At 45.7% G+C, this 21402-nt stretch overlaps 1 protein-coding gene across 1 annotated transcript; it reads right to left on the reverse strand.

Moving 5' to 3' along the window:
- Positions 1-5933: 5933 nt before the first annotated feature.
- LOC139190961 (uncharacterized) lies at positions 5934-8198 on the reverse strand. Its single transcript, XM_070811454.1, has 2 exons — positions 7644-8198; positions 5934-7304 (listed from the first exon to the last, which is right to left on the reverse strand). Exons 1-2 carry the CDS (start codon positions 8196-8198, stop codon positions 5934-5936), a joined length of 1926 nt encoding a protein of 641 aa, XP_070667555.1.
- Positions 8199-21402: the final 13204 nt, after the last annotated feature.

Below are 21402 nucleotides of genomic sequence, written 5' to 3' on the forward strand. Positions count from 1 at the left end.
CTGGAAATCCTTCTCGACCGAGACTTGGATAGGTAATCAACCGTTCTCGCCGCAATGCTGTTGATGCCAATGGAAGATACTGCGAGATCGACTGATTCTACGGTGACAGAGTTATCTATGCCGACTTAAGATATCACCGGTTGCTTCCACAGTGCTGTTGATGCCAACGGAAGATGTGTCAGCGAAAAAGAAAGAAAAAATCTCAAGTTGTTAAGAGTTTGCGCAGGGCAGTTTTGTATTGATTTGCAGGGGGCTTGAATGATGCGCAGCCTCTTCTATTTATAGCAACGGCTCCCCCCAAGGTCGAGTTAAAAACCTACTCGAACTAGGTCTTCTTCTCCTGATAAGCACCAACTCAACCAGTCCTACTTTCACTAGGATTGTGAACCTAGTCCCTAACCGAGCCGGATTCGCTTCCGGGTCCTGCCGAGACTCCTCATTGCACTAGGACTCGACTTCTTACGTTATGACCTAGCCGACCTAGGTTTGGAGGCCCACGTACTGAACGACCCATGGTATTCTTGTCGCAAGGCCTTCCGGGCCGAGAATGATTCTATACTCGGCCCAAACTATTATTTTGGGCCCAAACATTGCCCCCTCGCTTCTGAGGTCCTCGGCCTGAATTCGTTGGCCGAGGTTCGGCCTTGAAGAAGCGAATGTAATCCTCAGAACCCTAGTGCTCTATTTCCAAGGCGCATTTATTGAGCACGATTGCACGATCTTGATCCTGCTAACCAACTCGCCACGTGGCGTCTTCTAACACGACCAATCCCCAATAAAGACATCTAAGGCGTGCGGCTACCTGAACCGTCGTGCCATCATGACCTTATGGCTGAACCTAGCCACTCTACCTCAATCCGCGAGCCGCTTATCATCGTGCAAACGTCGAAACGTCTTTCGCCATTAATCTCGCCATCACACGCAATCGTGCGCCCCCAAAACCTGAGACCCTCGGTCTTCTCAACTGTATTTCCTAAATGTTCATCATGATTAGCGATTCCTTCAGTCGATTTTGCCCTTTGTTTTGAAATTCGAACGATTGTCCTTCCTTCCAAAATCCTATAAATACTGAGAATCCCTCATTCATACTTTACGCTTTCAAAATCTCTCTGAAATTTCTTGCCCTTGTTCTCCAGCGCAGTTCTTTTTCCAAGTCTTCGTCTCCAAATCCCCAACCCAGAAAAACCCCTTTTTCACCGTACCTTTTAAACCTCCTACAATGGCCTCCTTCATCTCTAAGCTTTCCAAGGAATGTGATCAGTGTCAGAAGATTCTTGATCGAAGCTCAATCAAAACCATACGGTTTGAAAGTGACATGAGCACTTCTCACCAAATCTTGGGTCCTCTTTTCAAAGCTGCAGTACCGTCAGCAATTACTAGACTTATCCAGGAGCATTGCCTATCACCCTTGCTCCAAGGGTTTGAATGGTCGAGATGGGATGTAGCGAAACCTCAAGGCTCATGGCCTTCGACCACCACAACTTGGGCAGCCTGGGTTGTTCGAATGGAAAAGCTCTTCGGCGAGCAATGGAAGGCGCTCGGCATCTACGACGCCATCCCCCTCTCATCTATGGATGTCGTTCTCGACAAGGAGCTTCTCCTAGCCGCCCTGTGCTTCTGGTGTTCGGCCACCAACACCATGGTTCTCCCCCTTGGTCCCATCGGCCCCACCATTCTTGATGTCACCGCCATCTTGGGCACCTCGGCAACTGGAATCTCCATCGATGCGGCCCTCTTCGGGTACCCGTCAAATCTTGACCTGAAGACGCTTTTTGATCGACGGGCTTTTGAGACGTTGAGCCGTGAGGGTCAAATCCCGTCGAAAGAAGACGTTCAGAAACTCCACAAGAACTTCTTCAATTACAACACCCTCTATCTTCATTTCACCGGCCGAGGAGAAGAGGCCATCCGAGAAGGGGAACATGAAGCTTTCCTCTTCTATTGGTACAACAAGTACATTTGTTGTACCAAGTCGAACAAATGCTTGGTCGAGAACATGCCGGTAGCCGAGGCCCTGGCTAGTGGTCACGTCCTATCACTTCGCTCCAACATTCTTGCCCATCTCCTCCGCTGCCTGGCCGAGACGACCCTTCACAAGATCGACCCACACCAGAATGGTCCCCTCTGGGTCTTCCAACTCTGGCTGCAAGTTTACTTCGCCCGCCTTCGGCCGGCCATCATCGATTTCTCACAAACGGAAGCGCTCGGACCTCAGCTGGCCTCCCGACCGACACCCCCTCACCAAGCCGAAGAGGTATTTAAGTACTTTTTCGCCCTTGATGACCTTTCCAACGACGAATTCCTGATATGTTGTCGTCGAGACTATCCTTCCTCCGTCAGGCTACCCATATCCATGTGGGGCGCGGACGAAGATGCCGACCTTCGTCAGTCCTGGGGGTCGTTCGTGCTCACTCGCGACCTTCCTCTCGGCTGTGATGGGAAACGAGCGGGTTGGGAAGTGTACCATCCCAACTTCCTTGCTCGACAGCTCGACTACTTCCAAGGCTGCCCGGTCCCCCTTCTCTCCTCCCGAACCGTCCTAAGCCATGGACGTGAACCTGGTTCCTCGGAGAAGGAATGCAATACCGCCACGAGGGAGTTCCAAGAGCAATGCCAAAATTTCCGCCTTCGACCGGCCACCCCAGAAACCCTTTGCACTGACACCTTCGGTGATTGGTGGGAGGAGTATACCCAGGAGTTCTTTGGTGCTCCGGTCGAAGGTGTGTTAAACAAACTCTTCGGTGATCGACCTAAGAAGACCTCGGCCCCCCAAGCTCAAGGTAACTGTTCATTTCTCCCATTTTCTTTCAACTTTGCACATTGATTTGCCTTACTGATTTGCTTTTACTCTCTCAGGTAGTCGGCTGTTGAGAAAGGTGGAGGTAGTCGCTGCGGCTGCGGCCGAGAAAAAATCGGTCGTTGCTAAGAAGGCTAAGACTGCTGGTCGAGCCGTACTGACAAACGGCCTCGCCAAGAGGCCGAGCCGGCTGTCGAACCTCCACCGCCTACCAAGCGGGTCAAAAAGTTGGCAAAGAAAGGAGCACGGGAGATCCACGTCATCTCCAGTCAAACCACGGGGGCGACGACTCCCAGTGTTTCCCCTTCTCCCGTCGTCGGCCAACCCTTGGTCAAGAAACAGCCAACTCCGACCGCAGAAACAGTCCAAGCCCGGCCTGTTTCTGAGGTCGGGGCACCCGTTGTAGCTCCATCGGTCGAGACTGCGCCTGTCCTAGAAAAGGCAGTCCCTGCGACCAAGGGGACTTCTCCCGTACATCCAAAACCTTCGATTTTCGTCCTGGAAGAGAGCGAGGGGAGCGATGAAATTCCATTGGCGAGTCGCCCTCATCCCCACCGTCGACCTCTACCTGCGTCCAAGGCGGCCGTTCCAGTCGGTCCTTCCACGGTCGACCGTGGTAAACGACCGATCGAAGAGCCAACAACGGTGGCGAAAACGCATGCTCCTCCGCAGGACCAGGACCTCAATCTCGCACTCGAAGCGGCTGTCTCGGTCGGCCTTTCCATGGCCGACCGTGGCAAGCGACCTGCTAAGGAGCCAGAGGCGACGGCGGAACGTCCGTTCATCCTCAGGACCAGGACCTCAATATTCCTTCCCAGGAAGCCACTTCGACCTTCGTAAGTACCTTCCACCGTATTTCCTTGATAACTTTTCTGCTTTAGAATTCTAAACGAGGAAAATACTAAATGTCAGGTGCCTATACACTCCTTTCATCGAAAATTCTATGCGCCGAAGGGCGTTATCTATATTTCTTGGCCGCCTCAGTGGTCATCGAACGTAGATAACCTCCATCGGCCGCGTGAACTGAGAAGCAGTCTAAGACACTGGGCTCGGCCATTGAGTTCTTTAGGTTCGAGCAACGATCCTGGAGACATGGCCGAGGTCTCCTCTCGGCAAGTTAAAAAACGAAACCTTCTTGCTATCATTTTCATGACTTCTTTTGAGCTTAACCTGATTTGTGTGTGCAGGCTTCGTGGGAGGTCGAATTCAAAGCCCTCCTCTCCAGCACAACTGCAGGGTCTAGTCCTTCAGCCGCCGCGACTGAAGCTGCTGATTCAACCGCTCTAACTCAGTTGCGAGAAGTCTTGTCGCTTTCGACGTCGCAAGTACTCGAGCGCAACGGTCTTGATTTGCTCGGCGCATGTCTGAACGACCTCGGAGCTGACGGTCGTCTGAGCGGAGATGCTATCGTTCGGGCATCGTCTGCCTTGAAGCGGGTTCGGGAGACATTTAGTATCTTCCAGACCGCTCTAAAGGCCGAACAAGACCTGCAAGCTGCCACGGTCGTCCAAGACACTCTCCCTCTGAAAATCGACGCTTTAAAGGCAAAAGGAGAAGCATTGGCCGAGCTCGACCGTCAAATGGCCGAACTAGCGAAACGTAGGTCGGCCATTGCCTCCGAGCTTGCTAAGGACTTCGAGTCGGGCGGAAAAGATTGCTTAACCGAGTATGCGGCGAACACAAAACGGGTCGAGCGGTTGAAGCTGGATAAGAGGAATCGGCAAGCCGAGGTTATCATGGGCGAGGTGCGGTGGTTGGAGTTGAAGGCCCTGCTCGGCACTTTTCTACCCTCTTCACCTTGAATGTACTTGAATGTAAACCGATCGACTTACTCATTTTGTACATGCTTATCAATCTTAATGAATTGGTTTTCTATTCCCGCATTTCCCATGTGACCGGATAGTATTTCTTTAAAAACTTCCCATTGATTGGTAATCTGTGCACTACACCGGTCCGGTCTTTGAGATGATATGCCCCTTTTCCGTATACTTTATGCACAACGAACGGCCCCTCCCAATTTGGCGACCACTTGCCGAACCTAGGGTCTTTTAGTCCTACGGGTAACACCATTTGCCAAACCAATTCACCCTCGCCGAATGTTTTCTGACGCACCTTTTGATTATAGGCTCGCTCGGCAATCCGTTTTTGTGCCACCAGTAAGTTATAAGCGTCAAGTCGTGCTTCTTCCAAATCTTCTAATTCCTGTCTCATGGACTGATTGTATTCGGCGCTAAACAAACTACTTTGTTCAATTAATCGCAACGAATTTATGCTTAACTCGACTGGTAACATTGCATCGTGTCCGTAGGTTAATGCATACGGGGTTGTCGCAGTCGCCGATCGGGGCGATGTTCGATATGCCCATAATGCCTCGTTCAACTTCAAATGCCACATGCCGGGTCTTTCTTTTATTATTTTTTCGAGGATGCCGATCAATACTTTATTACTTGCCTTAGCCTGCCTATTCACTTGTGGATAATACGGTGTAGACTGTTCGAGCCGAATTTTTAAATTTGCCGTATACTCTTTAAACCTTTCGGTTGTGAAGATTGTTCCATTGTCAGTTATGATCGTTTCTGGTACGCCAAATCTGGTCACAATGTGTTCCTCCATGAAGTCGCAAACTTCTTTAGACGTTAGCTCGGCATATGATTTTGCTTCGACCCACTTAGTAAAGTAATCGGTTGCGACTATTATCTATGCGTGCTTGGCAGCTCCGGAGGATGGCGTAATTTTGCCGATTACGTCCATGGCCCATCCTCTAAACGGCCATGGTTTAATGACCGAATGCAACGATTTGGCCGGGACCCTTTGTATAGGCCCGTGGATTTGGCACTGTACGCATCCTCGTGCAAACTCGATACAATCCTTTAGTATTCTTGGCCAAAAATAACCGTGTCGTCGAAGTAGCCATCGCATTTTTCGTCCGGATTGATGAGCTCCGCAAACCCCGTCATGGACTTCTATGATCGCCCGAGCACCCTCTTGGGGGCCGAGGCATAGCAGTAGCAATCCATCCTCCCCTTTTCGGTATAACTCGTTTTGGTACGTGACATAGTTCGTGGCGTGGACTCGTGTCTTGCGACTATGTTTTCCATTGGGATTGTCAAGGTACTGCATAATGGGTTTTCTCCAATCATCTGGTGTTGCCTCGACGGTACAAACCTCTATAGTATATTGTCGGTCTAGCAACGAAGGTAAAGACATGACTCGAGTGCGTATTACCTCGTCGCGCCGGAGGATTTGCTGGTTGACCAAGGCCGGGTATAATTGTCGTAACACCGGTATTTCTCGGCCTAGCTTGCCCCCCCAGGAGTTGTGCACTAGAGGCAATTTGAGCCAACTCGTCTGCGTCAGTATTATGGATCTGGGAAATATGTTCGAATGTAATACCGTCGAATGACTCGGCCAAATAGCTGGCAACCATGTGGTAGGGTGCCAGGGTACAACTCATGCAGCGGAAAGACCCATTAAGTTGGTTAATCACAAGCTCAGAGTCGCCAAGGACGAAGGCACGGGTGGCCCGAAAGTCATGAAGGAGGCCAAGGCCGATGATTAGGGCTTCATATTCGGCCTGATTATTGGTGCAGTCAAAATCCAACTTAAGTGAAAAATACCAACGATCGTGATTAGGAGATTGAATGACAACTCCAACGCCGGCCGAGGATGAAGTACTGGACCCGTCAAAATACATCGTCCAATAGTTGTCGCGTGTTTCAACCATGCCAATTTCGACATCAGTGTCCCCAAAACCATAGGGGGAGGGGTGGTGAGCAAGGAAATCGGCCAATGCTTGGCCTTTGACAGCTTTCTGGGGCACGTATTGCAGGCTAAACTCGGACAACGCCATCGTCAACTTCCCAATTCTCCCTTTTACGATTGGCCGGGTGAGCATGTACCGGATAACGTCGGTCTGGGCAATGACTTGTGTGACCGACTGAAGCATGTAATGCCGGAGCTTGGAGGCGGCGAAGAACACGGCAAGACAGAGCTTCTCAACGGCGGAATAATTGATCTCCGGTGGATTAAGATTTCGACTGAGGTAAAAAATAGCCTGCTCTCGCCCGGCATTATTGTCTTGGGCAAGGAGGCAGCCGATGAACTCTTCAGCCGCCGAGATATATAGTTTGAGGGGTTTACCGTGCCGAGGTGGAACAAGGACAGGTGGTGTCGTGAGGGAGACTTTGATTTGTGTAAACGCCGCTTGATGCTCGTTCGTCCACGCAAATGTATCCGAGTCCTTAAGTTTCAAAAGCGTTGAAAACACTTTCATTTTCCCTGCCGAGTTAGCTATAAATCGGCGGAGAAAATTTATCTTGCCGAGTAAGGACTGCAACTGTTTCTTCGTAGTCGGGGGTGGAGCACTGATGATTGCACGTGCTTTATTTTCGTCCACTTCAATCCCACGGTGATGTACCAGGAAACCGAGAAAATTACCGGCCGACACACCGAATGCACATTTGGCAGGATTCATTTTGAGATTGTGTTGGTGCATACGAAGGAAAGCCTGTCGGAGATCATCCATATGAGTCCGCCATTGTTTGGATTTAATTACAACTTCGTCAATATAGACTTCGACGATGGTTCCAATTAAGTCATGAAATATGGTGTTCATTGCCCGTTGGTATGTGGCGCCGGCATTTTTGAGGCCGAATGGCATAACAACCCATTCGTAAGTGCCGAGTGCCCCCGGGCAGCGGAAAGTAGTTTTGTGCACATCGGCTTCGGTAATGAAAATTTGGTTGTACCCGGCATGTCCATCCATAAAGGATAAGATCGCATGATTCACCGCGGCATCGATTAATAGATCTGAAATCGGCATTGTATACTCATCTTTGGGAGTTGCCAGATTCAGATTTCTGAAATCGATGCAGATGCGCAGTGCACCATTCTTCTTTAAGACAGGAACGATATTCGCCAACCATTCCACATATCGAGCTGTCCGAATGAACCCGGCTTTCAAAAGTCGAACCAGTTCGTCCTTGATGCCGAGCTGCACTTCGGTCGAGAATCGACGAGGTGGTTGCCGGAAAGGTTTACATCCGGGCTTAATACGTAATTCATGCTCGACAAGAGTGCGATCTAAGCCGGGCATTTCATGGTAGCTCAAAGCAAAACAATCTTTGAACTCTATAAGCAAGGCACGAAATTTGTCCTTCATTTGTTGGGGAAGTAATGCACTAATAAACAAAGGCCGTGGGTCATCGGCCGTCCCAACATTAATCTCTTCCAGGGGGTCCTTAACTTGGGGCTGATGATCTTCGAGCTCAGCCGGGGCGGCTCGAACTTTGTTAAGGGATAAGACAGGACCATTATTTCCTTCGGCAAGGAACTCGACGAGGTTAACGCCCGAATTTGGTTGTTGAGATATAGTATACCAATGGGCCAGCAGTCGTTCCATAGTAGATGAAATCGTGGCCCTACGTTCCTCCCGATCGGTGTCAAACATCGGCTTCGGGGAGAAAGTTAGCTAATCCGAGTCTCGCCGAATCCTAGTGGACAGTCTCGGCGCCAACCTCGATAGCTTTCTGAACAGAAATCCGAGTCGGCCGTCCTTCATCATTGAAGCCTTGCAAAGTAATGTAGCCGACGTGGTCATCATAGTACCGTGCTTGGATCATGTTGGTTTCGAAGGGTTGGCTATCGGCCGGGTGAACAGTGACCGATTTACCATCCCAAAAAATGAGCACTTGATACAATGAGGAAGGAATACAGCTGGTTTGGTGAATCTAATCTCGACTGAGTAGTGCATTATACTCGGTTTTAGAATCGACCACGAAAAAGGCGGTCTTGTGAATGCGACCGGCAATATTCACTGTTAGCGGAATGACATCTTTGGTTTGGGATTTGTCGCCGACGAAACTACTCATTGTGATCCCTGACGAAATAAGTTCGTCATTAGAGCGACGTAAGGCCTTCATGATGTTTATAGGCATGATATTGACGGTAGCTCCACAGTCGACAAAAACTTTAGAAACTGGATATCGCTAGATATGGGCCGTCACATACAATGGCTTTAAATGATGGAGGTTGGCCGATGGTGAACGAGGAAATAATTCGGCCAAAGCTGCTGTGATATTGTCATCTTTTGTTTCAGCAACGGATACGAAATCAACATGGCCGGCTTCCTCGGCGACTACATCACCATCGAGGAAATTTGGCTGAGCTGTGCTGGATTGAAAAGCAGCGGGTAACACATGGACCATACTGATTTCCATGTTATCCAAGATGGATGGGCCCATCGGGTTAGGAACCTCCTCGTTAACCTCATCTCTCGTCTGGTCGGCGACTACAGCTTCCGTTGTTGTCAGAGTTGGATAAAAAGACTCTTCTGCTCCTTCTTCAAGGGTTTGATCCTGTGTTGTTGCTTCGGCAGCTTGCTGGTTCTGCATGATTGCCTCAAGTGAGGTTGAGGTCGATAGTGTGCTTGGGGTCAAGATCCGAGCCTGCTCTTGGTAGTGTATCCGGGCATCCCTGGTGTCGAGGTAAGCATCCAATCGCGCAACACGTGCTATTTCATCGGTCGTAAGGCCGAAGAGAGAAACAGCCGAAAATACTTCGAAGTGATATCGTAAATACTGAAGGTCATCCATTGAGAAAGGAAGGTCGGCTGTATCGATATCAGTGTATGGGTCGACTTCAAATCCAAGGACACGAGCTTCTCGTATGTGCTGGAATCTTGCTTTCAATCCTGGGTCTGAGGTCTTCTGAATGATTCGCTCGGCATCAGGACAAATCAGGACTAGATCAATTGTATCCTGACATGCCTTCGGCAAGCCATACAGATCATTGGCCGAATGTTTCTTATGGAATTCTCGCATGTACTCCAAAGCCTCCCCGAGGAACGGTGGGTGCAAATTCCGTCGAATTTTAATCAAAGGTTCTTGTATGGCCGGCGGAGCTAATTTGCTTTCGGCCTCTTGCCTGAAATGCTCGAGACGTGCCTTCATCTCCCCCGGTCGAAGAAGAAGTTTGATCCGTTTATCAGCCTCTTCGAACGTGGTTTCGATATCTCGCTTGACCAGCCGTTTCCCTTGAACCAACTCTGTCATAATAGCTGGAGGTGGTCGTTCATCATCAGTAACAATTGTGTCCTTCGACCGCCATTGAGGAGCCGAAGTTTCTTGGGCCGCTTGTCGGCGGGCCATGCAATCTATCTTTTAGTGCCGGCGTTTCTGGGATTTGGACAGTGCGGTGTAAACGCCTTTCGAAGAATGATATGTATACCAACGTTGATCGCTAGGTTTGGGAGGTTTGAAAGTTTTTTGGCTCCGCGATGACTCCGAACTACTAGAATTACGTTTATAGTAGTCCTCGTCGTAAAATGAAGCATTAAAATCAAGACGCCGCCTGGCTGAGGTGCCTCTTCCATCCTCACTTTGGGACCGAGCCTATCAAAAACCCCTTGATGTTGGCCTACGTCGGCAACCTTCTGCTGGGTTGCAGCCGTAGGTCGTTTTGTTATAAGCGAAGAGGGCTTATCCTTTGGCTCACTGCCGACCTTTGCTCTACATTTACTGCACAAAACCGCTGTCCCACTGTCTTCATCGGTGGTATAATCTATCATAGGTTTGACAATAGCAGGTCCCGTTAAAGCTGTAGGCGGTTTGTTTGAACAAAAATCGACCATGAAACGTGGCCGAGAATTCTGATTCCGAAAGCGTTGCGTCGCAACATCTTCGGCCTTCCCTTTCCCTTTGTCTTTAGGTAGGCACGCATCGACCATATTTACTGTTGCCGTGGGGAATGGGTCAGTATCAACACTCATCTTCTTCTCTGGAAATTTCAGTTTGCCATTATCAATCCAGCTTTGGACGTTGTCTCGAAACACGACACAATTATTTGTCGTGTGTTTGCTTGAATTATGGTATTTGCAATATATCTTCCCTTTAAGCTCTTCGGCCTTAGGAATGTTGTGCCCAGGCCGAAGTTTGATGATCCTTGCTGATAATAGTTGATCAAAAATTGCATCGGCTTTTGTAATATCAAAAGTATAAACTTTCAACGGTTTCAGTGCTCATTCAGTAGCCGAGCGGGTTTTGACTTCTTTAGAATCAACTTGAGTCAGTACCTTGCAGACGTATGGCTTATCTATCACTATCTCAGTTGCATCCACACTAACGCATTCATCCTCGGTTGATGCATAACTGACAGTAGGATTCTTGTAAATCGTCCCCCGAGATGGAGCTTTCGAAATCTTTTCCTCGCGGAGCAAATAATCATACTGCTCGACATGCTGGGCTAATTCGTACATATCCCGAAAGTTTGCCCCCAAGAATTTCTTTTTGTATTCGACGTCAAGACCGTTCAGAGCAAGTCTGACGAAATCAACTTTGGGGAGAGGCACTCGGCACCAATTCCTAGCTGATTTGAATCTAGTAAGATAATCCATTGGTGACTCATCGAACGCCTGAGCCATCCTTGCTAGTGAGGATAATGACATTTCCATTCCTGGCCGATAAAACTGCTCATGAAATTTCTCGACCAACTCCTCCCAACTCTGGACGAAGTTCGGTGGGAGGTTAATATACCAAGCGAACGCTAAGCCGGTCAACGAAAAATTGAAAAGTCACAGATTGTGAAAGTCACTATTAACGTCTCCGCACTATGCGGTGAATCGAGCTACATGTTCTAACGAGGATAAGGATGATTCTCCGGCAAAAAGGCTAAAATCTGGGATCTTGAAACCTCTAGGGTATTTGACCTGTTCCACGTAAGCTGGATACGGGTGTATAAACTTAGGGAACTTCGGCCCTTTCTTCATGGCCGAATCGATCATCCGTTGAACTTCGGTCATATCGACGGGCGTTACTTCCGCTCTCTGGTTGGATCCGTCTAACCTCCTCCTCTTTCCAATTGAAGTGGCCTGAGCCGAGCAGGAATTGGCTCGGCCGGTGCACTTGATAATAGATTATTCCTTGGCGGCAAATGCTGGGCAAGATCGAAAATTCTACCATCGCTGACCTTACTAACCAGTATTTCGAGTAATCTGGTTTGTACTTCATTGGAATTGCGTATCACGTCATGAAGCTTATCGATTCCTCGACTCAATGTCTGTTCAACTGTCCGAGATTGCTTGTCAAGCCGTTTTCGAAGAAACGACCTTGTGGGTGGATCGGATCCTTCGCCACCATTTTCATCACAATATTCTATTACTCCTTCATTGAGAACGCAAGTGTTCCTGTTGGGAATTTCAAGACTGCGAACCTGACCGCCGAGATTAACTTCCCTCTCTCGGCGAGTTGCGCTCGTGGACTCAGGTGTCACGGCGCTGATGGGATTCTGCGCTTGTGGCACATGGTGTCCTGCGTTCTGATTTAGTAGATCGGCTGTCGACTTTCCCATAGCTGTTTTCTTTTTTACCGATCGTGTTTCAATTGGCATGAACTTCGTAGTCTAGCACTGGGTCCCACTGGGCGTGCCAAAATGTTGACCCTAAAAACTACCAAGCCTACGTGGTGCGCAGGCCGAGTAATCTATAAGCTAACTACGTCATTCGGTGAATGCGGGGCGTGCCAACTCGTCGGTCGAGCTCGGCCAAGGAGTAAATTTTATTGATGTTGCGTTAGGTGTGCGTCTAACTTCTGCGTCTTGCGATTGCGGCCGAGAAAGGAACACGTCTCGGCCTCTTGGGCTCTCGAACCTGAAGACAAGGTTACTATTCTTACTAAGTTCACGAGTCGTCGTCGTCGGTTTCAGTCACAGTGATGTTATTCGTCAGAGTAAACTCACGCCGAATCGACACCAGAGTGTAAGGGCACAAATATTCAAAGCAAATATAAGTTTTAATGGTGAACGTGGTTCGGCCGTCCGAATACCGAACTCTAAATCCCACTTGGGAATATCCAATCATGAAATGACTCGGCGAGCAAAGCGCCGAGCTTGATATGCCGTAACACCTCACTTCGCCAAGAAGGCTAATGAGATGACCTCAATTAATAAGGATCCGGAAATCCTTCTCGACCGAGACTTGGATAGGTAATCAACCGTTCTCGCCGCAGTGCTGTTGATGCCAACGGAAGATACTGCGAGATCGACTGATTCTACGGTGACAGAGCTATCTATGCCGACTTAAGATATCACCGATTGCTTCCATAGTGCTGTTGATGCCAACGGAAGATGTGTCAGCGAAAAAGAAAGAAAAAATCTCAAGTTGTTGAGAGTTTGCGCAGGGCAGTTTTGTATTGATTTGCAGGGGGCTTGAATGATGTGCATCCTCTTCTATTTATAGCAACAGCTCCCCCCAAGGTCGAGTTAAAAACCTACTCGGACTAGGTCTTCTTCTCCTGATAAGCACCAACTCGACCAGTCCTACTTTCACTAAGATTGTGAACCTAGTCCCTAACCGAGCCAAATTTGCTTCTGGGTCCTGCCGAGACTCCTCATTGCACTAGGACTCGACTTCTTACGTTATGACCTAGCCGACCTAGGTTTGGAGGCCCACGTACTGAACGACCCATGGTATTCTTGTGGCAAGGCCTTCCGGGCCGAGAATGATTCTATACTCAGCCCAAACTATTATTTTAGGCCCAAACAGAACTATTTAAGGATTATCTGAGAGCTAATGGCAAAGAGGTAGTTAATATATGTAAAGAGTCTTTTGATCAGTGGGAGTAGTTTTACAAAGAGCAATTGCTGCATTAAGGACAGTTGCAAAATAAAGTTTAAGAAGTGCTGCAACTGTGAAGTTCGAAGAGCTGGTGTGACAATAATGTTCTTCTCTAAAGTTAAGTTTATGTTTAGCTAGTTTAATTATCAATTAGTATAATCAGATTGTAGGCGTTCCACTGTTTTTGTATGGACCTTCCCTGATGGGATCCATCTTTTTGAAGCCTTCTTTGCGGCCAGTGATGAAGGCTTTTCTTAGGACTAGATCTCTAAGCTGGAACTGCCAGATCTTGGCCCTTTTGTTGTAGCTGGAGAGGAACTGCTGCTAGTAGGTTGCGATGCGGGTGATGACCTTCTCGCGTTCCTCCTCTGTCAAATCTAGATTTCTAGCCATCTCATTTTTGTTCTGCTCAATGCTTGGCAGTAGAGTGCTGAAATTTAGGACGATGACATTGGGGGAATGATTGCTTCTGAACCAAATGCCAAAGAGAAAGAAGTATCACTGGTTGCTCATCATTTGGTTGTGCGATAAGCCCATAGACATCCGGGCAGTTCATCTAGCCAATTTCCCTTCTTGTCAGAGAGGGATTTCTTGAGGTAGTCGAAAATCTTCTTGTTGGATGCTTTGGCCTGCCCATTGTGGTGAGGATGATAGGAGCATATTTATGCGACTTTGTTATCTTATTTCTTTGCATTTGCTTAGTTAATTTCCATTTATTATCGTAATTTAAGTTATTTTTGCATTATTGTAGGTCCAATTGGTAAAGATGACAACAAATGACTAAATGGAGCAATTTGGAGCAGTTTTGGACTTGGATTGGATAGCATGCGTGTGGAGTAGTGGGGCTGGACATTTTTGGTGTTTAGCATGTGCTAAATATGTGCTAAAATTTGGAGGAATCAAATTTGGAAGCCTGGAAGACAAGGAAAGATATAATCTTATCCAACCTTATACAGACTTATCTTATCTTATCCAGTTTACCTTATCTTATCTTACTTTATCCAAACATTATCCCATTTTATTCAACATTATCTCATATTATCTCCAGCTGCAAAAGGAGTCCTTATCCTATTCTAAATACTTTCCATCTAATTCTAGGAGTCCTAATCCATTAAAACACCCTAATCCTTTTTTTCCTTGGTTTATGCCGAACCCTACCCTATATATATGTATTTCTACTGCAGCAATTGGGGAGAGAAGCGTTGGAAATGTGCCCTAAAACCAATCATATGATGATACTTTACGGACATTTCACATGTTAAACTAATATAGTTTAATATAAACGGCAAAGATTATTGTTTGAAGTCGTCTCATATAAATGTTATACGCTTAAACAATAAGTCCAAGGATTATGTGATTGGGAGAATGCGATCTAAAGAAGTTAGATTCATGAGACCATTCTCTTTCCTATACATATCCTAAACGTTCCTGATCATAGGATTGCCAATTGGGCATTGACAGTCCGTTAAGATCAATACGTGCTATGTCTTCTCTTAGGGAGAGTGACTGGTCTCAAGTCATTGGTGTGACTAACACCAAGACAAGCATGTAGGTGATCAATAGAGAATGAGTCCACTGAACACGATCAACAAGGAGTTCTCATACTCATGTCTTGTGGTTAGGTCCTTGATCTTTGACTATGTCAAAGTCACTCCGTCAGAGGGTGTCCACAGCATAGTTGGGGTTAAGCCACTTAGCCATGGAGGCAAGTGAATGCACAACAAGGGATCTCTAACCTTTAAACCTTTTGAGGGAGAATACTTTATGATATGATTAAGAATTTCTAGCCAGAGTATGAATGAGATTTAGGAAATTGTTCCAAATCACATTCAAGGTAATCATATAAGTAAGAGAATCACATTGGATAGTAGACATGAATAAACTATTAAACCAAACAATGTGGTCAAGAGTAGTGTATTAGAGAAAGACCGTATTGCATTGTAATCCTAAACTGAATAGGTTCTCCACCTCTTCTGATTAGCTTGGGTAACCATGACATACTGCTAGGTATCACTCATAGTTTGTGGAAGCCCTAAACGTGTATAATCACTAAAGGGAGAATTGAAAGTAAGTTTCAATTCACAATTGATTTGAAAGAGTTCTAATCGCCCACTGCCTCGCTAAAAGGAACCTAATGGATTGTACACCGTGTAAGGTAGAGATTGAAGAAACAACGGAGATGAGTAAGGATAATTAAATGGTTTAATAATTTATGGAAAGGATTAATTAATATGTTAATTAATCAAATGAATAAAGTTCGTTAAAAACCTCGGGTTAGTTTTGGGCCTCAAGGCCCAATGGGCTTCGAACGTCAAGTCCATTGACTTAAGTTGTATGACAACTTAATGACTAATAATTCACAAAGGCCCAAACAGCCCAATAAAACTCTATGGCCGGCCATATTGATAAAGCAGTGGGTTTTGGACTTATTACAAGTTTGCCACTCCAATGAAGGTAGGTATAAATATGACTTTATAGCCTGTTCTTCATTAGGGTTTCTTTTGGAGAAAAGATGAGAACACAAGCTCCCTTTTCTCTCTAAGAGGCCAGCCACCCTAGAGGATTTTAGCTAGCAATCTTACTTCCTCTAGGTCACTCATCTCTTCTTCAAGTCCTTCCTTGGTGTGGAGACTTAGAGCTTCTCAACTTTGGGAACTTGGAGAATCCTTTCAACCTTCTTCATCCAAGAAATCCATGGAGCTAAGAAGCAAGGAATGAAGGCCCTCTCCTTGGGTGATTATCCTTTGCTTATGCAAAGAGGAATCTTCAAAGGTATAAAGTTTCTCAACTCACTTTATTTTGAGTTGAGTCTTGGTTCACCCTTCTACTAGGCTTTAAATTTCATGGGTAATGTTTTGTTTGAGTGCATACAAGCATGATTCCGCCTTTAAATGTTAATTGCATGCCATAGATGTTGCTCAAATGAAAATGTTTTTCACAAAATTTCCTTCAAGAAGACTTGTGCCGCATGCCTTATTCAAAGCTTGTGCTACAACCTGCAAGAATCAGAGAAGGAATGTGCCGCATATTGCATTCAACCATTGGAGATTTTCAGAGTTCTGTCTATCCTTGTTTAGTTTCAATCTTTATTTTAGATTACTTTTTAATTATGAAGCACATGTGTAACTAAATTTCTTCTTAGCTAGAGGTGAATTCGAAGCTATGATCATATGTTTTATATGAATTGATTACATCCATTTATTGTTTTGTAAAACATGAATGCGATTTACTTATCTGTTTTATAGAGAACTTATTCTTGTATGTTTATTAAGGATGCATACTTAGTTTACATGCAAGGATTTGATGCTAGAATATAAGGGAATTTCACCTAATCGTTATGAAATTATATTTATAAGTAGTTACGAATGCCTTGTCAATGTTTATGATTTTCACAGAACTCAATGACCTTTTATATGTGTCTCTATCATGCTTTTCATAGTTAGGGAACTTGAGAAGGATAATTTGGTTGCGTCGCTGAGTCCAATTCAATGAACTTAGGAAAATCTAAGAATTAATTAGTGCATTCACAATTAATTTGGAGCATTGTCATTCATGGTTTGTAGAAAGATTAACTAGAAATCGATTTATGTGCATATGTTTCATGTGTGGAGAAGAATCCTCTAGCTAGCTTTTCACCCATATTCCCTTTACAACTCAATTTAATTGCTACTATTTACTTTTGTTTCTTAAAATTAGTCAAACCCCCCCCCCCTTAGTTCTTATTTTGTGTTAGCCTAGCTTAGCTTTCAGTTTTTAAGTTTAATTTGAGTTGATTAGCATCCCTCCTAATCCCCGGCATAGAACAATCCCTACTTACTCATACTACAATCATCTAAATTATAGGGTTTAATTTGTGTGTTAGTTTATACCACATCAGGGAATACGTTGGAGTGGACATGTGCTGCTTGATGCCATATTTCTGGACGAACTTCGCCAAATCTTTTCCTACAAATTGCGGGTGGTTGTCTATGACGATGGATTGAAGGATGCCAAATCGACAAATGATGTTCTTCTATATGAAGTTCTATATGTCCATCTGAGTTGTGGTTGTCATGGGCTATGCTTCCACCCACTTAGTGAAGTAGTAAGTTGCCATGATCATCATGCCTCTACCCCCAGTAGCGAGTGACATTAGCCCTACCAAGTCGATTGCCGACTGCATGAATAACTAAGGACTCGTCTCCGAGTGTAGTTCATTGGTAGCCAAGGACTCGCACTTTTGCACTAACTTCTTGGCGTCTTGATGCATAGTAAGCCAGTAGTAGTTTGCGTTAAAAGCCTTATGTGCTAAGGATCGGCCTCCGGAGTGATTTCCACAAAACACCTTCATGGATTGAACTTAGAACTTTTAGGTCGTCAGGAAGCTTTAGGCAATGAAGATGTGGTCCAGTGTAGGATCTTTGGACTAGAATGTCGTTCCACATGTCGTAACGTGCTGCCTTTGCTTAGAGTTTTCTAGGCACCAATCTTTCCATGGGTTGTGTCATTGACCAGGTAGTCTATAATGAAATCTTGCCAATTTGGAGTTGTAATATCCTGTGACACCTTGGCTGATGGCTCCACCTTTATGCTTGGCTTGTCTAGATATTCCACTGGAATAGATCGTTTAAATTGATGGTAGAGCAAAGTCTATGCCGACTAACATGTCCACATGGGCATTGTCTGCCAGCAGAACTTAAGTGAGGGGGTAAGTTTAAAACTCCTTAAGTTGCTTTCGTACCTTTTCTAGATATTGCACCATCTTCGGATGTTTTGTCATGTACTCCCCATTAGTCTGGCTAGTGATTAGTTGGGAATCAAAATGAATTGCGAGCTTTTTCACCACCAAGTCTTTTATCATCCGGAGGCCTGTTAGTAAGGCTTCGCACTCTACTTTGTTATTGAATGCTTTGAAGCCTAAAGTGATGGCCTGTTCAAGCATCGAACCGTCTGGGGTGATAAGGACCACACCTGGTCCCGAGCCTTTGTAGTTAGATGTGTCATCAACATGCAAATGTCAGAAGTCTACATTGGGTGAAGCAAGCGTGGCTAAAGCATGCTCAGTTGCCTCTGGGGCGTTGTTGGGTCACTTTGTTGCATCACCTAGGCTAGGCGTGAATTCTGCTATGAAGTCTGCCAAGGCGTCGTTGGGCGTTTATTGTCGTGCAGGGTCGGAAACCTAAGCCGTACTGGCCAAAGTTCCAACACCCATTTCATTACTCGTTGAGAAGCATTTTAACCATGTGGGATTGATCATAGAGAATACTAAGTTATGATGATGACTGTATGAGCTTGAGTTGGCGTCGCGATAAGCCACAAAGTAAAACTCCTCGCGGTTGGGAGTCATGATGCAAGATAGGTTCGGTAGGGAGCTGCAGAGCTGGGGCAATGTTTCACGCAGCAAGAGATGCTTAACTGCTGGTATTGGGCTACTCTAGAGCTGAATTACGGAGCAAAGGTCGACTAGGGTCGTGTGACGTGCAGTAAAAGGTTGTGTTCAACTCCCAGTACATGTTGCTCATATGTATAATCTTCTAGAGGTGACGAGGACAAAACTCTCTTTCGAGTGTGTCCTTCTAATGTTCGTCTGCCCTTGGCACGCCTTTTGGGCTGAGTTGTTGCGTTTGTTAGAAAACTTTGCATCCGCCAGTGTTTGCGCCTTTATAGTCGAGCGTCTGGATTGGGCGGAATAGTGCATTTGAAGGTATAACTTGAGCTTTCGGGTTGCCACAATTGTCCCCAAAGTTAGCTTTTTAAATTTCTGGTAGTTGGTTTTCACATCGATGAGAGCTTTTGAACTATGGAATAATGCAAGTATTCAGGCCCCCATCTCTTCTTGTATGAGGATAGGCTTATTACTACTCAGATATTGTCAAATATGTGAATAGGTCCTCCGCTGCTTCCGATTTGGATAGTAGGAATGTGATGTCAGCTACTTCTTCAAGTCCTTGAATGTGCATCGGCGAGTCTCGTCCCAACGTGCATGCTTCTCTGCCAAAGTGAAAGAGTCTACTAAAGTTAGATCTTCTTTCATGATCAATTCTCTAAATAGCAGGTAGTCTACTAGGAGTCCTTTTTGGAAGGCTACTCTAGCTATTGAGTCGTTGCATCCGACTATCTTTGCCTTATCTGCTTTGAACCTCTTCACATAGTCAAGAAGCAACTCCTTTGGGTTCTTCTTGACGTTGAACAAGTGGTCAGACTTCTTCTTAATCGAGCGATAGGATGAATATTCTTTGGTGAAAACCAAAGAAAGTTCGTCGAAACTCCGGACAGATTGTGGTGGCAAGATATGGAACCAATCTTGCGCCTCACCTTGTAGAGTAGTGGGGAATATCTTGCACATGAGAGCGTCGTTGGAGGATCATTGCACTTCGGTAATGTTTTAGGTGTCTTTCTGGGTCTCCATCTCCTTTGAAAGATGTGAAATGTGGCATACTGAACTTGCGTGGAGGCTCTGCCTGCTTGATCTCTTCCGTGAAGGATGACCTATTTATGTTGGTCATGTCCCATTGTGGAGCCTCATCAGTGGCCTCATCAGTGGAAGCTCTCTACTTCTTCCTGAATTTTCCTTTCTTAGGGGTAGCGGAGCTCTTGGCTGCCCCCGGTTCTGACCACTGGTCTAGGCTGCTCTTCCATGTGTTCAGCTCGTCTATGCCGCGATTGCGATGTATGTGGTACGTTCCTAGCAGGCGAGTGAATTTCTTACAAGTTGTCGATTGAACTTGAGCCTGATTAAGTGACTGCTTCTTTCCGTCCGTCGTGCTGCTTATTCTGATGTGAGGTGGAGGATGCTCCTTGCTGACCTAGTCGGGAATAAACACTTCGCCTGAAAGGTTGCTCATGTTGATTATTGAAGTCTGGCCCTAACTGTGAGCGTATGCTCGTCCGTGGGCCTAATCGAGAATGCACGCTCCTCCGCATGAAAAATTTAGGAAATGCATCTTATGTGCTTAGGATAAAGCTCTATTGTGATAGATCTAGAAAATTAATTGGATTATCCCAATCTATGTACATAGATAAGGTGCTAAGTAGGTTCCAGATGGAACAATCTAAGAAAGGTTTTCTTCCTGTGAGACATGGAATTCACCTTTCTAAGTCCATGGGACCTAAGACTTCTAAAAAAATACGGCAGCTGAGTGATGTTCCTTATGCTTCCGCCATAGGAAGTTTTATGTATGCCATGATATGCACAAGGCTTGATATCGCATATGAAGTGAGCATTACTAGTCGATATCAATCTAACCCAGGATTAGAACACTGGCAACTATCAAGACAATCCTTAAGTACTTAAGAAGAACTAAAGACATGTTCCTCGTTTATGAAGGAGCGACAAAGTTGCGAGTGAAAGCTTATACAGACGTAAATTTCCAATCTGACGTCGATGATAGAAGTTCCAACTCTAGATATGTGTTCACTCTTAATGGTGAGGTTGTCAACTGGAAAAGCAAGAAACAAGATGTAATTGCTGATTCCATAACGGAGGCTGAATATGTCGCTGCAGCTGAAGTTGGCAAAGAAGCGTTCTGGATGAAGATAACTGAACTTGGAGTGGTTCCAACCATTACATCACCAGTAACTTTGTATTGTGATAATAGTGGGGCGATAGCTCAAGCTAAGGAACCCAGGGCTCATAAAAAAAACAAGCATTTTGACAGATGCTTTAACATCATTAGAAGATATGCTGCCGAGGGGAAAGTCAACATCCTCAAGGTTGCCTCAGCCGATAACAAAGCCAATGTCTCAAATCCAACTTGACCGCCATATGGAAAAGATGGGTATTGGATACATGGGAAGGTGGCTTTGAGTGCAAGTGGGAGATTGTTGGAAGTATGCCCACAAAGCCACTCATTTGATGTAATAGCTTTTGGAATACTTATTTTGTTAAACTATTATATGTTTAATGAAGAGCAAAGTTTATTGCTAATCACTATTCATTGTGGGAAAATTAGGTTCACATCCTTAGTTTTATTACTCCATTGATTAAAATCCTATTCATTTTCAATTTTTGATTAAG

This window comes from Malus domestica, chromosome 13 (assembly GCF_042453785.1).
Source record: "Malus domestica chromosome 13, GDT2T_hap1".
NCBI classification, from domain to species: domain Eukaryota; kingdom Viridiplantae; phylum Streptophyta; class Magnoliopsida; order Rosales; family Rosaceae; genus Malus; species Malus domestica.

Bases quoted from the DNA above. Each gene is read 5' to 3' on its own strand.
- LOC139190961 (XM_070811454.1), bottom strand. From the start codon at position 8,198: ATGGAACGACTGCTGGCCCATTGGTATACTATATCTCAACAACCAAAT. The intron at 7,305-7,643 runs GCAACTCCCAAA...GATCTCCGACAG, and splicing joins ATTTCAGAAATCTGAATCTG to GCTTTCCTTCGTATGCACCA.